The sequence below is a fragment of the Hydra vulgaris genome, chromosome 11 (assembly GCF_038396675.1).
Source record: "Hydra vulgaris chromosome 11, alternate assembly HydraT2T_AEP".
NCBI classification, from domain to species: Eukaryota; Metazoa; Cnidaria; class Hydrozoa; order Anthoathecata; family Hydridae; genus Hydra; species Hydra vulgaris.
Window position 1 is genome coordinate 11,517,501 of NC_088930.1, and position 16,717 is coordinate 11,534,217.

The 16,717-nt window shown below is 29.9% G+C and overlaps 1 protein-coding gene across 13 annotated transcripts in view; it reads left to right on the forward strand.

Moving 5' to 3' along the window:
* The window catches only part of LOC136087399 (cullin-1-like), an 87,826-nt gene that overhangs the window by 22,925 nt on the left and 48,184 nt on the right, over positions 1-16,717 (forward strand). For 11 of the 13 annotated variants that reach the window (XM_065810087.1, XM_065810088.1, XM_065810089.1 and 8 more), the window contains exons 3-6: positions 3,554-3,636; positions 3,957-4,033; positions 14,683-14,850; positions 14,979-15,029. In XM_065810087.1, coding sequence (XP_065666159.1) covers positions 3,554-3,636; positions 3,957-4,033; positions 14,683-14,850; positions 14,979-15,029 — 379 coding nt within the window. The remainder of the gene's footprint in view (positions 1-3,553; positions 3,637-3,956; positions 4,034-14,682; positions 14,851-14,978; positions 15,030-16,717) is intronic. The other 2 variants (XM_065810091.1, XM_065810090.1) reach the window with 1 other exon arrangement.

Genomic DNA, 16,717 nt, shown 5'->3' on the forward strand with positions numbered 1-16,717 from the left:
ATGTGTGTGTATGTATATATATATATATGTATATATATATATATATGTATATATATATATGTATATATATATATGTATATATAAATATATGTATATATAAATATATATATATATATATATATATATATATATATATATATATGTATATATATATATATATGTATATATAAATATATGTATATATAAATATATATATATATATATATATATATATATATATATATATATATATATATATATATATATATATATATGTATGTATGTATATCTCATATATATATTGTTAAAGGAACTTATAACCTTGAACGATAATCTTCCAAATCTATCTTGGTACTATCCTCGGTAGTACGGCACTCAACTTGTTTCTCCATGCAGCATCCTTGTTTGTCAAGGCTTGTGTTTTGGAGTTATAGAGTTAAGAGAGGGTTGTAATCACAATTAAGTAGTCTCCTTGTCTTTAGTGGCCTTCTTGGCCTTTGGAAGGTAAGTTAACATCAAAAAAAGAAGAATAAAGTAATGGTAGTACCATAATAAAAGTTCTGATTTGCAAAACACTTATGGAACCATCGGCAAAAAACACTTTTTTTTTTTAGAGTTGCTAACCTGGCCATGGTCTAAAAAGTTGCTCTAGGTGCTACTTATTGTAAAAAGGTCAAAAACATTTAAAACAACAGGTTTCTTGTACTTGCAACTTTACCGCAAAGATTTACCCTTTAAAGGCTTACAGCTAAAAATATAAGAAATTTATCAAGCCCTTAATATGATACAAAGGCTATATCCATGGCTAGCGCAAAGAAGTATTTTTTTAGGGGTGTTATAAGCATTTTTGCTTATTATAAAAAAAATAAAAAAAAACACGCACCCCCTTAGTTTCTATACCAAAAATGAAATCAAACTGACAGTTTTGAAGTTTTTCATTCTCAATAGCTGCTAGCAATGGTTGTGGTGTGAGGTTAGCTGTAGTCCAGTCAATCATATCAGCGTAAGTCAAAGCATTGGCGTTTAGCTTGATACTTGACTTATCAAAAACACGCACAGAAGAACTACATAAATTACTTCTCAAATTAATTATTTTTTCACAACAGAAATGTCGCACAGAATCATCATTGTCACAAACACCAGAAAGAAGAATATTTTCGTAGTTGTTGTTCTGCAACACAGGCTCTAATACTTTCCAATCTTCTTTTCCAAGCTCATGACACTGCTTCAGCAAGTAAAAAAAGTTCTTTGCACCATCAGCGCAAGAAGGATGACTCTTGATATTGAACCATGAAGGAGCATAAACATTTACTATAAAGCGTACAATTTTGTATAGTGATGGGGAACAGACTTCTTTTGACATATACAATCTCAAAATTCTGTTTGCTTTTGTCAGCCACCTAGCATGGTTTAAATTTCCTGGCATTGCGTTCTGTAAAGACCTAATTTCATCACTATTTGTATAACCTTGCTGCACTGCTTAGCATGCTCTAAGAAGATATTTTTGATATGTACTTAGATTGTTCTTAACCTCATCATTAATCTCAACCACTTTTCCTAACATAGCTTTAAACTTTAAAATTGGTAAATCCTTGGGATTAAAGTCTAGCGCAATCATAATTACACCACTGGAACTACTAGGACCTTTTGTACATCCACCATCAATAGCAGAAATGTATTTCCGAAATGGTAGTTCATTAGCATGCAACAGGCAAACAAGCCATTACAGTGGTCTTGCAATGCCTTTCTCTAATTTTCGAATCACACCATTTCGTTTGCCTGTATTGGTTACTGTACTGTCACAAACAACTGCTTGTAGCATACTTGCTGAATTTGTATTTGCAATTATCAATAATATCTCATTTGCAATGTCAGCTGCTTTACCTGTTTCTGGCATTACATGATCAATGTAGTTATTGTTTGGAAATGATACAATAACATAATGTTCTTCCTTTATGCTTCTACGTATACCAGACTTCTTAACAAAAGTTAAGTCTTTCTTCCCATCAAATCCAATACAAATTAATTCTTGCATCTCGGCAGCACGCTTAGAAACTTGTTTCTGCCGCAAAAGACCTCTCTCACATCTAAGTTTTGCAGGATCTATTGCAGTTTCTGCTGACAATAGCTTCATATCTTTTAGCACTGCATTCACTACAAGACAAGCATCTCTGTTACTAATCTTGCATCTGTCCAAAGCTTTGCACAACTCCAGATATTGTTTCATGTTTCTGGGTGCTGCAACACCATCATCAGATTCACCACTGGAAATTTCATGATCAAGAACTTCATCACCCATGTTTAGTTGAAGTTCTACGTCCTCACCACCATGATCAGCAGCATCATCACTCATGTTGTTGTAGATATAATTTATTTTTGTCTTATTTTATTTTCTGACTGCGCTCAAATTTTAAATGTTTGACTGCTCTCATTTCTTTCTTCTGCAACATACCTGTAGCTTTTATATCTATAGCACCTATATACATTTTCCTTTCAGTTTTTTGGTCCAACCAGAAAGACCATTCTGTTGGAGGTATTTTATGTGACAGTGGACAAATACATTGCGAATTCTCTTGTATACCACTGTCAACACATTTACAAGTACATATATCAAATACAGTTTGTAATGATTTCAAACAGTCTTGGTAGATGATGGATGTCTTCTTAGAACTAGGATATTTAGCAAGACCCTTAACTTTATCAATCAATTACTGAGATACTCACAGTGTTGTAGATACTTACAACTTCATGTGCTACAGCTGTTACTCTCTTCTGCATACAATCATATTTATTGTGCTTTAAGTAGTTGTCATACAGTCTGTAAACATCACTAGATGTAGGAAGTTGATTTTTTTTTATAACTACAGGCTGGCCCAGAACTGAGTGTTTAGTCCAAAGTCTTGTGCTGACAGATGCCATTTATTAATACTCAATACCATGGAAACCAACTTGTCCAAACAATATCAGATGACAATTAGAAAAGATTGATTATAAACAACTAATTGAAATAAACCCTGTTGTAGCAAGAATCAATAATCACTTTTTATAAACAATCTAAAATCTAAAACAGAACATGTTAAACACATATATCACCGTAATACAGGGTTTGATGAGGGTAAATTTACGATATGCTAGGATTACTTTGGGTTGAGTTAAGGTTATGTGTGATTAATTTATGTTTACTTAGACTTATCTAATATCATTTCATGTACCAGCAGATGTAATATAAACTAAACATAGTGAACACTAATAAGAATATGCCTTTATAAAATTGATATGCGTTTTCACATTATTTCCTCATTTTCAACTACAAGTTACAAGTGCTTACTGAGCTTAAAATTTAAAAAATCTTATGGTTCCAAGATTTTGGACCGATAGAACAACTTTTTATGCTATAGCCAAAAAAAAAAAAGTATGACCCGCCCTACTGTGCATATATATGTAACACTTGATTAAATTGGCTGTAAGTGTGTACATAAAAAAACTCATCATTTATTTACTATTTATTTTATAAAGGTTCAGTATGAAATATTTTAGTTTCTGTCAGATATATTTTTCTTTAACTCATTAAAAGTCATGTTTACAACTATTGCACTAATGTTCAAAATCCAAGCTCAAGCAACAAAATTCCAAAAAAAAAAAAAACAAATTCTGGAGGTCAGAAATTAATTTAAAATTTTTAATTTTGTTTGAATAGTTTATCCGAATACACAACCCTCAGAATTAGGAAAAATAAGGTCGGCAATAATTTTCCGTCCTCAATCTTTTAGAAGTCGGCAAAAAAAAAAATTAAAAACAAAGATCCTACCATAAAAAGTGGAAACGGGGTTGGCAATTTTTTTGCCAACTACAAACACTTTTAGGTCAGCATTGCCAAATGCCGACCCTAATTCTGAGGGCTGAATACACTTTTTATCTAATACAACTTTATGATTTTGAAATAAAGTATGTCTTAACAAGTTTTTTTTTTTTTACAGGTGCACAACTTGTTGGTAGTGAACTTTACAAAAGGCTGAAAGATTTTTTGAATAATTACTTAATCAATCTGCTAAGGGTAACAGTTTTATTTATTTATAGTTTAAGTTACATGGTAAGCTATGAGGCCATCATTAGCGAGCAACTTAACTTGATTACTGAAGCAACTGTTGACATTAGGGGCATTATCAATTAAGACAGATATAAAAAAAAAAAAAAATTAAATTAAAGAAAATTAAATTAAAAAAATTAATTTAATTAAAATAATATCATAAAATCCTAATTAAGTTAATTTAAAACATTTAAAACTCTTTTTAGTATTGACTTATTTTTTTAGTATTGACAAAATTTAATTATTTAGACTGACAGTGACAGTTTTATAGTGACTTACTAATTAGTGACTTACTGATAATTATAGTATAATTACAATTTGCCAATTGAATTGTCAAAAAGACAATGCTTAACTTATAATACCGTGTATCTTTTTCTTTAAAAGGTCCGATGCATCGGCAGTGTTTAAGCATTTGCAACAATCATTTGCTTTAAATCAAGGATATTTACAATTTTTGTAATATTTTTATTATGCTATATTTCTTCACAATTTGTTAATAGAATTGGTCAGTGTTTTAGATTTGAGCCAATTATTGTTCTAATATGTATTTTATTTGACATTCTAAGGCGTATATATTGTTACTGCAACATGCAAAAGTTGTTTCAAAAATATTTAACAACTTGACCTACTTGATCCTTAATGTTTAAAATTACTAAATCTTGCGTTAATGGATTAAGCAGATGAGCTGAACATTCATTCATAATAGCATTAATATCATCTTGAGTTTCCAACTGTTCATTTTTAACAGGTGCATTAACTAAAATTAACTATACCGTAGTTAATTTTAGTAACTACTCTGCAAACTACACTACAAACTGTATAACCAAATTTTATATCTCAATGTTTTGGTTGTATCTGCAGAATAGATATTTGAGCTTGTTTTCTTTACTGTCACATAAACTAATGGCTTCTCATGAGCATTGCTCCATCCATCAAAAGCTCATGGTTAAGGAGTGTCCATGAAGCAAACCTCAACAGGTGGTTGAGCTGATTTTATTAACAGTGGCTCATCTAATCCTAACTTGAAATACGTGGTGTAGCTACTGGGCTAGCTCAGGGAAGAAGACAACCACCCTTAATAACCTCCTGCTCATATTTATAATTTAGTTATTCATCTTATATAGAGACTTACTAACTAAAATGAAATGCATTTATTTTGTGCTCTATAAATTTTTTTGTTATCATTTTGCAAACCTTCTGCGGAGAGGAGTGTGGTCACACACCTTATACGACCACATAATATTTTGTTTTGACAACTTGGTCTTGGCTCTTTGCATGTTTTAAGTTAGCATGTTAAAAAAAATGGGCTGAAGAAACAAATGTAATCTTAAACTAAAATTGAAAGTAAATAAGCTATAAACTGAAAAGAGAGTTGAAAATTAAAAAAAAAAGTATGAAACTAAATTAAAAAGTGAAAATCTTAACAAATGATCAAATGATTAAAAGATAAACCATATATATAAATATAATATATATGTGTGTGTTATATATATATATATATATATATATATATATATATATATATATATATATATATATATATATATATATATATATATATATATATATGTATATATATATATATATATAGGTATATATATAACTTCTAACTGGTTATTAAAATTTTTCTTGTATTTTGTTGACAAAAAGTAAAAATTAAAATGCAAGACTAGAATTTTTTTTTTTATTACTTGATAGACTGCCTGCTCTAACCAAGCCCTCAGTCGATGTAGCAGCACTCCGTTGCAAGTCAGGCTATTTGTCAATCGATGTAGCAGTACTCCGTTGCGAGTCAGGCTATTAGATAGTCGATGTAGCAACACTCCATGCATGATTTACAGTAAAAAAAAATAAAAATAAAAACATTGTTAAAATTATTAAAAACATTCAGAATGTTTTTAAAACATATTTTTTGACAAAAGTCAAAAGTAATTAAAAGTGACGTATTTGTTGACAAAAGAATGTTCTACCTTCCGTACTCCCATATGCAACAATTTATAGAACTATATATATGTATATATATATATATATATATATATATATATATATATATATATATATATATATATATATATATATACATACATACATACATACATACATACATATATATCTATATATATATATATATATATATATATATATATATATATATATATATATCTATATATATATATATATATATTTATATATATATATATACATATACAGTACTGTGCAAAAAAAAGTAGCACCTAAGAAATTTTTAAAAAAGTGTCCATTTAAATAAATATAAGTAAATAATATGGAGCTTTTATTAAATTAAACTAAGATATTGTTTTAAATAAAACTATATTTATTTATTTTAGTTAATGATTTCGTTAATAATATAATTTCAGTACTAATAAAATGCCAAAGATACCATTAAATGACAGAAATTGCATCATTGTTTTACATGAAGAGGACCATAGTCATGTTAAAATAGCCAAACATGTGAATTGCTCGCAAGCCTCACTTCATAAAATAGTTAAAAAATATAATGAAACTGGTGATGCAGTGGATAAAAAGAAGTCTTGTTGTCCCAAGAAGTTAAGCTTATGTGATAAACAGTTTTTAAAAATAACAGCGCTACAAAATTGCAAGAAAGTAAGCGCAGAACTCAAGATCTAAAAAAAGCTAGTGAAACTTTAGTACATGCATCTACTGTGCGATGATCTTTAATAAAATCTACATTAAGAGGCTGTGTAGCTATTAAAAAACCTTTACAAAGGTTATAAAGAAAAAAGATTAGAGTTCACTAGACAATACAAAGAGTGGCAGAAAAATCAATGGGACAAGGTATTGTTTACAGACGAATCTAATTTTTTAATATTTGGGATGAATAGATGTCAGTATGTTAGGCGAAGAAAGGGAGAGGCATTGATGGAGCTATGTCTAGCATCAACTATCAAACATGGTGTAGGTAATATTCAAGTTTGGGGTGTATTTCAATTAAAGGGGTAAGGGATATTTTTAGTTAAAAAGAAAAGCTTACAGGTGAAAAATATAAAAATATTTTACATCATCATACTGTACCGGGGATAATTTTATCCTACAACAGGATAACGATCCCAAACATACTTGCAAATTAGTAAAAATTATTTGTCAAATCTGGAAGAGGAGGGAGTGTTTCAAACCATGTCTTAGCCTCTTCAGAGCCCTGATTTGAATATAATCAAACATGTTTGGGACTACTTAGACAGAAAGAAGATGGAAAGGTTGCCAAAAAATGTAAATGAGCTTTGGAATGTTCTAAAAAAAGAATGGTATAATATCCTCATCACATTTATTGAAAATCTGTATAAAAGTATAAATAAAAGACTCTAAAATGTTATTGTAAATAACATCTGGTGGTCACACTAAATATTAATTAAGTCTATGTATAGTTATAAATCTAAATGTTTTTAATAAAACTTGTATTATATTACACAATTTAATAAAAAATATGTTTGTATATACATTTTTGTTTTAATTTGATTCTGTTTGACATTTTATCTTGAATATATTAAAATTCTCTTAGGTGCTACTTTCTTTTGCACAGTACTATATATATATGTATATATATATATATATATATATATATATATATATATATATATATATATATATATATATATATATATATATATATATATATATATATATACAATACTGCTCAAAAATTTAGCACACGTTAGATTTAAGTTGCGTTTTTTCTTTAAAAATGATATAAAAGTAAAAAATAAGAAATTCAGGGTTTTTTAAAAAACGAAAATTTATTAGACTTTTTTAATTACATTAAGAGAAAAACAACTGAAAAAAACAAATGTCTGCCACTAAATATCTTTAATCAAAGTTAGTATATAAAAAAAAAGTTAAAAAAAAAGCTGCTCATAAGTTTAGCACACCTGGATTTAAGTTTGCTTTAATAGCAAGATCAATAAGGGATATGTCCACCTTTGTTCTTTATGCATAGTTCACATCTTCTTTTAATTGAATCAAAAAGTTTTCGGCAATAATCAGTTGATAAGCTGTCGAACGACTCTTTCAAACTTTCCCTAAGATGTTCAGCTGATGTTACGGGAGCTTTAGTGAGTTTGCGGTTCAGTACAGTCCATATATTTTTGATTGGATTAAGGTCAGGTGATCTAGCTGGCCACTGAAGTACCTTAATGTTGTTTTCTTGAAACCAAATAGTCACCGTTTTCGCCTTGTGATAAGAAGCGTTGTCTTGTTGAAACTGCCACTCCGACTCATTGCTAAAAAAGATGTCTCTAGTCGGGATTAAATGATTTTCAAGCGTTTCTATATATTTATGTTGATCCATACGACCATCATATAAGTAGCAGAGACCTGGACCGTCATAAGTGATGCAACCCCATATGCCTAAAGAACCTCCACCACCTTGTAGTCGCGGCACAATGAAGCGACTACGAAACATCTCATTATAGTGTCTTCGGATAATCACTCTGTTCTTTCGGTTAATAACTGTAAAGTTTGATTCGTCACTAAATATTATTCTTTTTAGTTCATAATTAGTCATTTTTAAAATAGCTCTGCAAAATTTGATACGTTTTAACCGATCAATTGGTTTAAGCAGTGGTTTTTTAGCAGCAACGTAGCAACAAAGTTTTCGATCAATCAATCTTCTATTTACAGTTTGTCTTGAGATATGATTTTTTAGAGGCAAATTTACTTCTTGTGCAATCTATTTGGCTGAGTATTTAGGGTTTTTTCTTGCAATTCTATAGATACTATTATCATCGGTGATACTTGTTATTCTTGGTCGTCCAGATCGGTTTTTGTCTGCAGTAGTGCCAGTTTTTTCAAATTTTTGAATTGTTCTGAGTACACATGAACGAGATACAGACTTAAGAGTTCGAGCAATTTCAGAACTGTTGAAACCACCAAGGTGTAGTCCTACAATACGCTGTTTTATTTCAGAGCTAATTGATTTTTTTCCCATCTTATTGGTCAAATTATGAACAAAATTTAAGCGAAAAATACCAAGTTTATTTCAAATGAGATAATACATAATATGTATATCTTAGAAGCTTTTGTTCAGTTAAAATGTAAAAATGGATAATTAAATTTACTTTTTAGTAAAAATTTGACGTCAAAAAGTAAAGAGCGGCAGTTAAAAGACAATAGAAGTGCAAGTGTGCTAAACTTATGAGCAGCTTTTTTACACCGCTTTAATTAGCGGTCTCTGTTTAAGTTAAAATAGATGGTTAAATTAACGTAATTTTTTTTTCATTTTTTTTTTTCAATATAAGGTATGTTTTAATTAACTGTAAAAAAAACAAACTGAAATGGCATAAGAAGTTTACCGCCTAAAAATTCAATTAAAAGAAGAAAAATGAAACTTAAATCTTATGTGTGCTAAATTTTTGAGCAGCATTGTATATATATAATTAATGCAATATATTTCAGTTATTATATTAAATATTATCTTTTAACTTATCTAATTAAAATGAATCAATTTTTTTTTATTCATTCGCTGTTTTTATGATTTATTTTAACCTGAGTTTTGTTTTTTAAATTCTTAAATTTAAGTAAATAAATCTTTTAGCCATTTGTTACGAAGTAGTTCACTGTTGAGTAGTGAGCATTATCTTTTGGTCCACTGTCTACTATCATTAAGGTTACTAAAATAACAATATTTTTGAAAAATATCTACTGGCAACTCCATTTGTTTATATAATGGCACCAATGTGTTTAATATAATAAAATAACGCTGGACTTTGAAATTTTTTCAAATAAAAGTATTTTTAAGGATTGCTACTTACCCCTTTTTTGTGGAGTTTTTTTCTATTAATTTTTAAAATAAAATTGCTAGATTTTTCTTAAAATTTTCTTTATATTTTCTTTATATAACTTTTATTCAAACTGTTCAAGCCAAAATAAAAAAGGAAAAAGCGTAATATAATGGTCACCACAGGTAAGGGGTTAAACAGTTATAGGGGGTTTATAGGGGTTATAGGGTTTAAATGGTTATATAAAAAAAACTGTTTTTCTATTAATTTAAAAGAGACCTGTTAATGCAATAATTGACCTGTTAATGCAAGTTTCAAGAATAATAATCATTATATAAAAAAGATTATAAACAAAAAATTATTGTTAAAAAATCTTGTAAAAATGCTCTTTCTTCATTTTTTGTTCAATATTTTCCCTTTTTATGTAATAAAATCAAAATTTTCTTTATTCTGAATCACTCTGTATAAGGCTGCAAACAACCACTATTAAGTTGTGACTTACTAGAAAAAAATAATAGAGTTATAGAGTAAAAAAATGGTTGAAAGAAGACTTAAAAAGTTGAAGGTTGTATGAGTCAAGAAAACATGAAGATGGAAGAGAGGTCCGATGAGTTAAAGTTGGGCGAAAAAATTTAGAAGAATACAAGTTTTTAGAGCATGCAGGAACAGATACAGTAAATGAATGACACTTTGCAGAATGAAGAGTCAAACAAGAATGAATTTTAGTTGATGGAACTAGAGATTATAGCTCCTTAGAGCATCTTCCATGATAGTATTTGTTGAAAAGAGTAAGAGATGCAACCTTACGATAATGGGAAAGCTTAGCAGATAGAGCAGGTCCAACTATATTTACAATGTGTTTTTAGACCTTGTCTAGAAGAGAAAGTGCATCATTAGAATAAATTGACCAAATATGATAATAGTATTCCATACAGAGAGGAATAAAAGATTCGTAGAGGTACAGAATGGAATCAGGAGTAAGAAAATGGTGAGCATAATAAAGAGAAGCAACCTTAATGGATGCTAATTTAGCTGTCGATTGTATATATGGTTTCCGTGAAAGGTCAGTAGTAAATGATAATCCAAGAAGATGTAAAAAAGAGGACTCAGTGAAAGGATGCCATTCATTAATATAGGAATGTTGACAGTATTGCTTTAAATGTTTGCAGTAAATCACTAAGTTTTATTGGAGTTAAAATTTCAAGCCACTGCAAGCCCTAATCTGTTACAGAAGTGAGATCAGATTTAAGATTGACTGCCTGTTCTAAGCGATTGAAAAGAGAAGACTTTTTATCATGACAAGAGTATAAAGTTGATCATTGCGTCATCATCAAAAAAGAGATGTAAGGTTGTCAGAAAGATCGTTATTTAGATGTAAGGTTGTCAGAAAGATCATTAATGTTGATATGAAACAAAACATAACCAAGGATAGAACTTTGAGGTACCCCAGAATACAGGAAATAAAGAAGAGTGTTTGCCTTCGAGGATGACTTTTATAAAGCAGTTAGAAAGAAATAATTTGATAATCTCCAAAACTTTCCCAGATACACTATATGAAACAAGCTTATGGAGAAGATTAGCATGCCAATCTTTGTCAAAAACTTTTATCAAGAGCTATAGCTCTAGCCTCTTCACCTCCATCTAATGCATAAAATCTTTCAGTCACAGCAGTTAGCAAGTCAGCTGTAGTGTGAGAGGATCGAAAACCGTATTGATTGTCTGACAGTAAGTTATTTGACTCGAGATGAGATGTGAGAAATTTTTTGATCAAAGATTAAAAAAAAATTGGAACAACAGATGCCATTTTTCAGCAGGCAGAAAAACAAGACTCAGTCAAGCATTTATTAAATAGTTTAGAGAGAATTGAAGAGAGTTCTTGAGAACTTTTTTGTAAGACTATGACAGGAATGTTGTCTGGACCCACAAGCCGTACAAGAACTTAATTGAGATATGACTTTAGCAACGAAAATTGGAGTGATTTGATTGTCTAACAATAGGTTAACCTGTTTAATAGCAATGAAAGGAAGAGAATGGCTATAAGATTCAAGATTTGAATTAGATGAAAACTTCTTTGCAAATAGTTCTTCCTTATCCTTGGAAGAGGTCCCATAAATGATTGGAATTAAATGGAATGAATTAGATGGAATTGAGACCTACCTTTGTTAATATCGCTGTTGAAGATTTTCCAAAAGTCTCTAGAGCCTAACTTCTAAGATATGAGCATCAGAAAGCATTTTTTACATTGATTTTTTGCAATAATAAATAGTGGTTTGTTCTCTAGAGAAAAAGATAAAAAAATGATTATAATTAGGTATAGCAGCTGCACAAGAAGATGAAAACCATGGAGTAGAATGAGGATTGACTTGGAACTGAGACAAAGGAATAAAAGCATCCATTCTTGCCTGAATCTAGGAGGTTAAATAGGAGTTGCATTTATCAGCCGAGAGGAAAAAGACATCAACCCAAGGGCCACCTCATAGAAAATCACGAAAAGAATCTAAGTCAGTTTTAGGATTGCAGTAAGTCGTGCGATGATAGGGTGAGTTCAAAAAGAAAGTACGAGATGAAAGAGTTAAAGATATTATTTCATGGTCAGAACCACCTGAAGGATAAAAGGGAGAAACTGAGTACAAGCTTGGGTCAGAAAAACGACATAAATCAAGGAGTGACGGTAAATGATTAGGGTTGTTAGAAAAATGAGTCAAAAAATTAATTATCTGAGTAAGAGTTAGAGAAAAGCAGAAGTTATGGGCTTTAGTGCCAGCAGGCTCAGTGGCTTTAGAGCCAAGCCATTCTGTGTGATGAGCATTAAAGTCACCGATAACAACAATATCTATAAAGGGATAAAGAGAGGGGGCATGGTCAATTAAATCAGAAATTACATCTAAAATAGTGTAGTCTTTGGAGGAAGGAGAACGATAAAGAACAAAGAGAAAGGAGATAGGGTGAAAAGGTGCTAAGCTGAAACACATAAAAGAATGGTCAAAGGATTTGAATCTAAAATTTCATGATAAATAGGTGAATTTTGCAAGAGGTTAAATTCAACTGATGAAAGGTTGCTTTGCAGACGACGAATTTTTGTAAAAGATATATTAAAACATTTAGGTAGTGGGGATAGTTTTTTTCAATTAATAGTTTGGGTTACTTTTGGCATGATTTAAGTTTAAATAGAACTTGACTCATTCATAGATAGAGCACAACCTCCTAAGCAACCTCCTAAGTTGTATTGCTACTTATGTGACCTCAACAATGCGCACCAAAAACTTTAACAGGAACACCATCCATACGCAACATGGTAATGTTAATACTCTGATATTTTGCAGATGTTGAGGAAATCAGCCGCTCTGAAAGCTACTACAGAGTTCAAGAAACCTTACTACCATCTGGCCTCAGAACCATCAAACTGAGTTTTCAAGCTGGACCCTCATTAGAAGATAACAGGAAGAATTGCATAGCCACTATCAATGAGGTAAAATCAAAAACTCTAGTAGAGTAGTAGTAGAATAGAGTCAAGAAGATCTAGCATTCATCATTTTAGTCAGGAAACAGTGTAACACTGGTTTACATATACACATTTTACACGGCCTCAAACCCCTTCTTCATCATATTACATAGATGAAGAAGGGGTTTTAGGCTGGTAAGTGAAATTATTTGCTTACTCCTAAAATGCCTAGGAGGCCTCCTATAAGCCAGTAGCTGGATGCAGTTAACATCTGCCTAAGATGAGCTTTTTTATTGAGACTATATCTTGTTGTTACTCAACCAAGAGCCCCAAGGCAGGGAATTTTTAAGTCAGAGTTTGTTTCTCCTAGTCTTTTTTTAAAAAAGCACACCCTACTAGGCAGCAGGGTATGGGGCAGGTAGTCTGGGTTACATGATACCAGTAGCAGGGTGATCGTGATGATCTTGAACCTAAGTTGTCTGCGATAATATAAAAGGAGTTACTTTTTGCAAACAGTTCCTTAAAATATTAGGCATGATTTTTTGGAAGTGCATCAGGAAAAAAATTACATCTAACAGATACTAGAGATTAAGGCGAGCATAGATTTATAGTTAGAGAAACCAGTTAGTTAATGAGCTTACACTGCATCAAAACAGGCTAAACATTCAAACAGAGCATAAGCATAAAGTAACTTATGGGTGAGTAAACACCATAAGTTACTTTATGTTTGTAAAGACAGAATACAAACATACATAAAGCAACTTATGAGTGAATGAACACCACCCCAAAGGTTCAAACAGAACTCAACTACACATAAAGTAACTTACGGCTGAGTGAATAAAAGACACAAAAAATATTTAAAAAATCTTTTATTCTTAATTTTGTTGTGCTAGATCGCGAATGTCTCTGAATCTTTGATGTTTAGCTCTAAATTCTATATAGTTTTCATTTAAGTAATGTAATGCATGTTAAGTGATAGTAGTGAATGAAAGTTCAAGCTGACTTTTAATCCTGTTATTAAAATGACTTTAAATAACAAAACTTATAAATTTTGTTTCCTAATTAATTTTTAGACTACATGTTTATTTTTGTTTTACTTGCATTCGAATTTGAAATAAACAATTATTTTTAGTATTTTAAAAATAAAGGTAATTTATTGTTTGAAAAGTATATATTGTTGCAATTTAAATTTGATTTGCAAATTCCTAACAATAATTAAGTGAATTTTCTCCAGCTATAATACTTTTTTATGTTTTTTTATTTTGATAATTAGTTTTTTTTATAGTTCATGTGTTTATTAGATGCTTCCTATAAAAATAGGCTTAAATTCTTTTTAAATAAAAAAAATTATTTGTCTTCTTAGGTTGACATAAAGCAGTTGGAAAACTTTAATGATTGCAGATTTATTTTTTCTTTCTCAGTCAGGTGCTGATTTCATGGGCGAGTCAGTTCTAACGTTTTATACACAGCAGTGGGAAGGATACAAGTTCTCTTCAAAAGTACTTCATGGTGTTTGTGCTTATTTCAATAGACATTGGATTCGAAGAGAGTGCGGAGAAGGCAGAAAAGATGTATATGAAATTTACAATGTAAGATAGATAGTAATATATGATATAATAATGTAAATGATCAAAGTAAATACATAAAAAGCTTTTTAACATTATTTCTTTTTTAATAAATTATTAAATGTAAGATTTGTTAGCATTTAAAACTTTAGTTAGCATTGGTTACTTGGCGTGATGTTTTATTCAAAGGACTCCATACAAGGGTAATTATAGTTTATAGTTATCTTGATATTTTATTGTTTTCAAGTGTAAGATTATTATCCAGTAATTGTGAAATCCAGTAATTAAGAAACCTAGAGATATGAAAATATCCAATAGCCATAAAACTTAATGTTAACATTTTTATCATTAGTTAAGTTTTATTTGTAGCCAGTTAAATAAGACAGCCTTTGTTATTGCTTTAGTCTGATAATCTGTTTAAAAACAACATTATTTGGCATGATATTTATTTTAACCTTTTTTATTAATGTCTTTTTATATTGGTTTTACTTACTATTGGTTTGAATTTTCAGCATATTTAAAATTATTTATTAGATGTAAATGATTCTTATTTTTAATTAAACTGTTTAAGCAAATTATGTTGTCTATTTATGATTTCAATAACAGCTGTAAAATATCAGAGTACTAACATTTTCATGTTACGTAAGGTGTCTTTGTTTTGGTGTATATTGTTCTCAGTCACAGGATGGAGGACTTTCTTCAAACTTTATTTTTATTAGCAAAGATAAGAAAATTGTATAGCTTATTGCTTAGGATTCCTTTCTAAGAATTTTCAAATCAAATTTTCCTTTTTAGTTGAAATCAAACTGATCGCTTTTCAGTTTGTGTTAAACAGTTTTACTACTTGTTCTGAACTTAGTATTGTTCTGCTATTTATTCTGAACATAGTATTGTCTCTTGTTATTTGGCTTATTTTAACTACACAAGTATGTGAGTTTTAAACAGCAGTATGCTGTTGTTTCTAACTAATATATATTGTCACAGACATTTCTCAATTGCTTAAGTCATTTTTCGTGCTTTGAAAAAACTTTTTCTCTTACATCACAGTAAAACAAATGAAAAAAATAATTTTCTGATTGGTTGAAGAATAGAAAAGAAGATTGTCTAAACTATACATTTCAACCATTAACATAAAACCCCTCAAAAACGATTAGGCGATTATGAAATGATTGTGAAAATATGTTTAATGAATCAACCTAATATTTTGACAATAGTACCAAAATATATTACACAATAAAAACAATACTTACTGCTAAATTGTTACAATCTATCTTTTACAAATTGTTACAATCTATCTTTTACAAATTGTTACAATCTATCTTTTACAAATTGTTACAATCTATCTTTTACAAGTTGTTACAATCTTTTACAAGTCATCATAGTCATCAAAGTAATTTTTTAATATTATGAAAAATTTGTCACACTTACATGCTATTTGTGAGTCTATTTTAGGTTGGGCTAATTTTTTTTATCTTTAAATCTCAACGATACTTTATTGTTTTCAGAGCTGACGACACCGGGGTCCGGGGGGCTTATGCCCTTCCCTACTTTTTATTTTTTATTTTTATAGAAAAATCTAGATATGGAGGACTTTTTTTACAAATTGATGGTTGTACCCCCCACTTCGATACCCGTGTCGTTGGCCCTGGTTTCCAAACGTTATTGTTTGAATTGTATAGACTCCAAAAGTTTGATGCTTGGTTGGAGCATATGCTTATGCATTAATTCATTAATTTGTTATGAATTCAGGTTTGAATCATCTGAAATTTTTTATGCGCTTCTGTTTTCTAAGCAACCCAAAAAATTTACCTTGACTTTTTGATTTATCTTTTGTCTCTGACCCTTTTTTAAGTGCTTAGTTTATCTTCACTGTCCATTTTTCTTGTTTTAA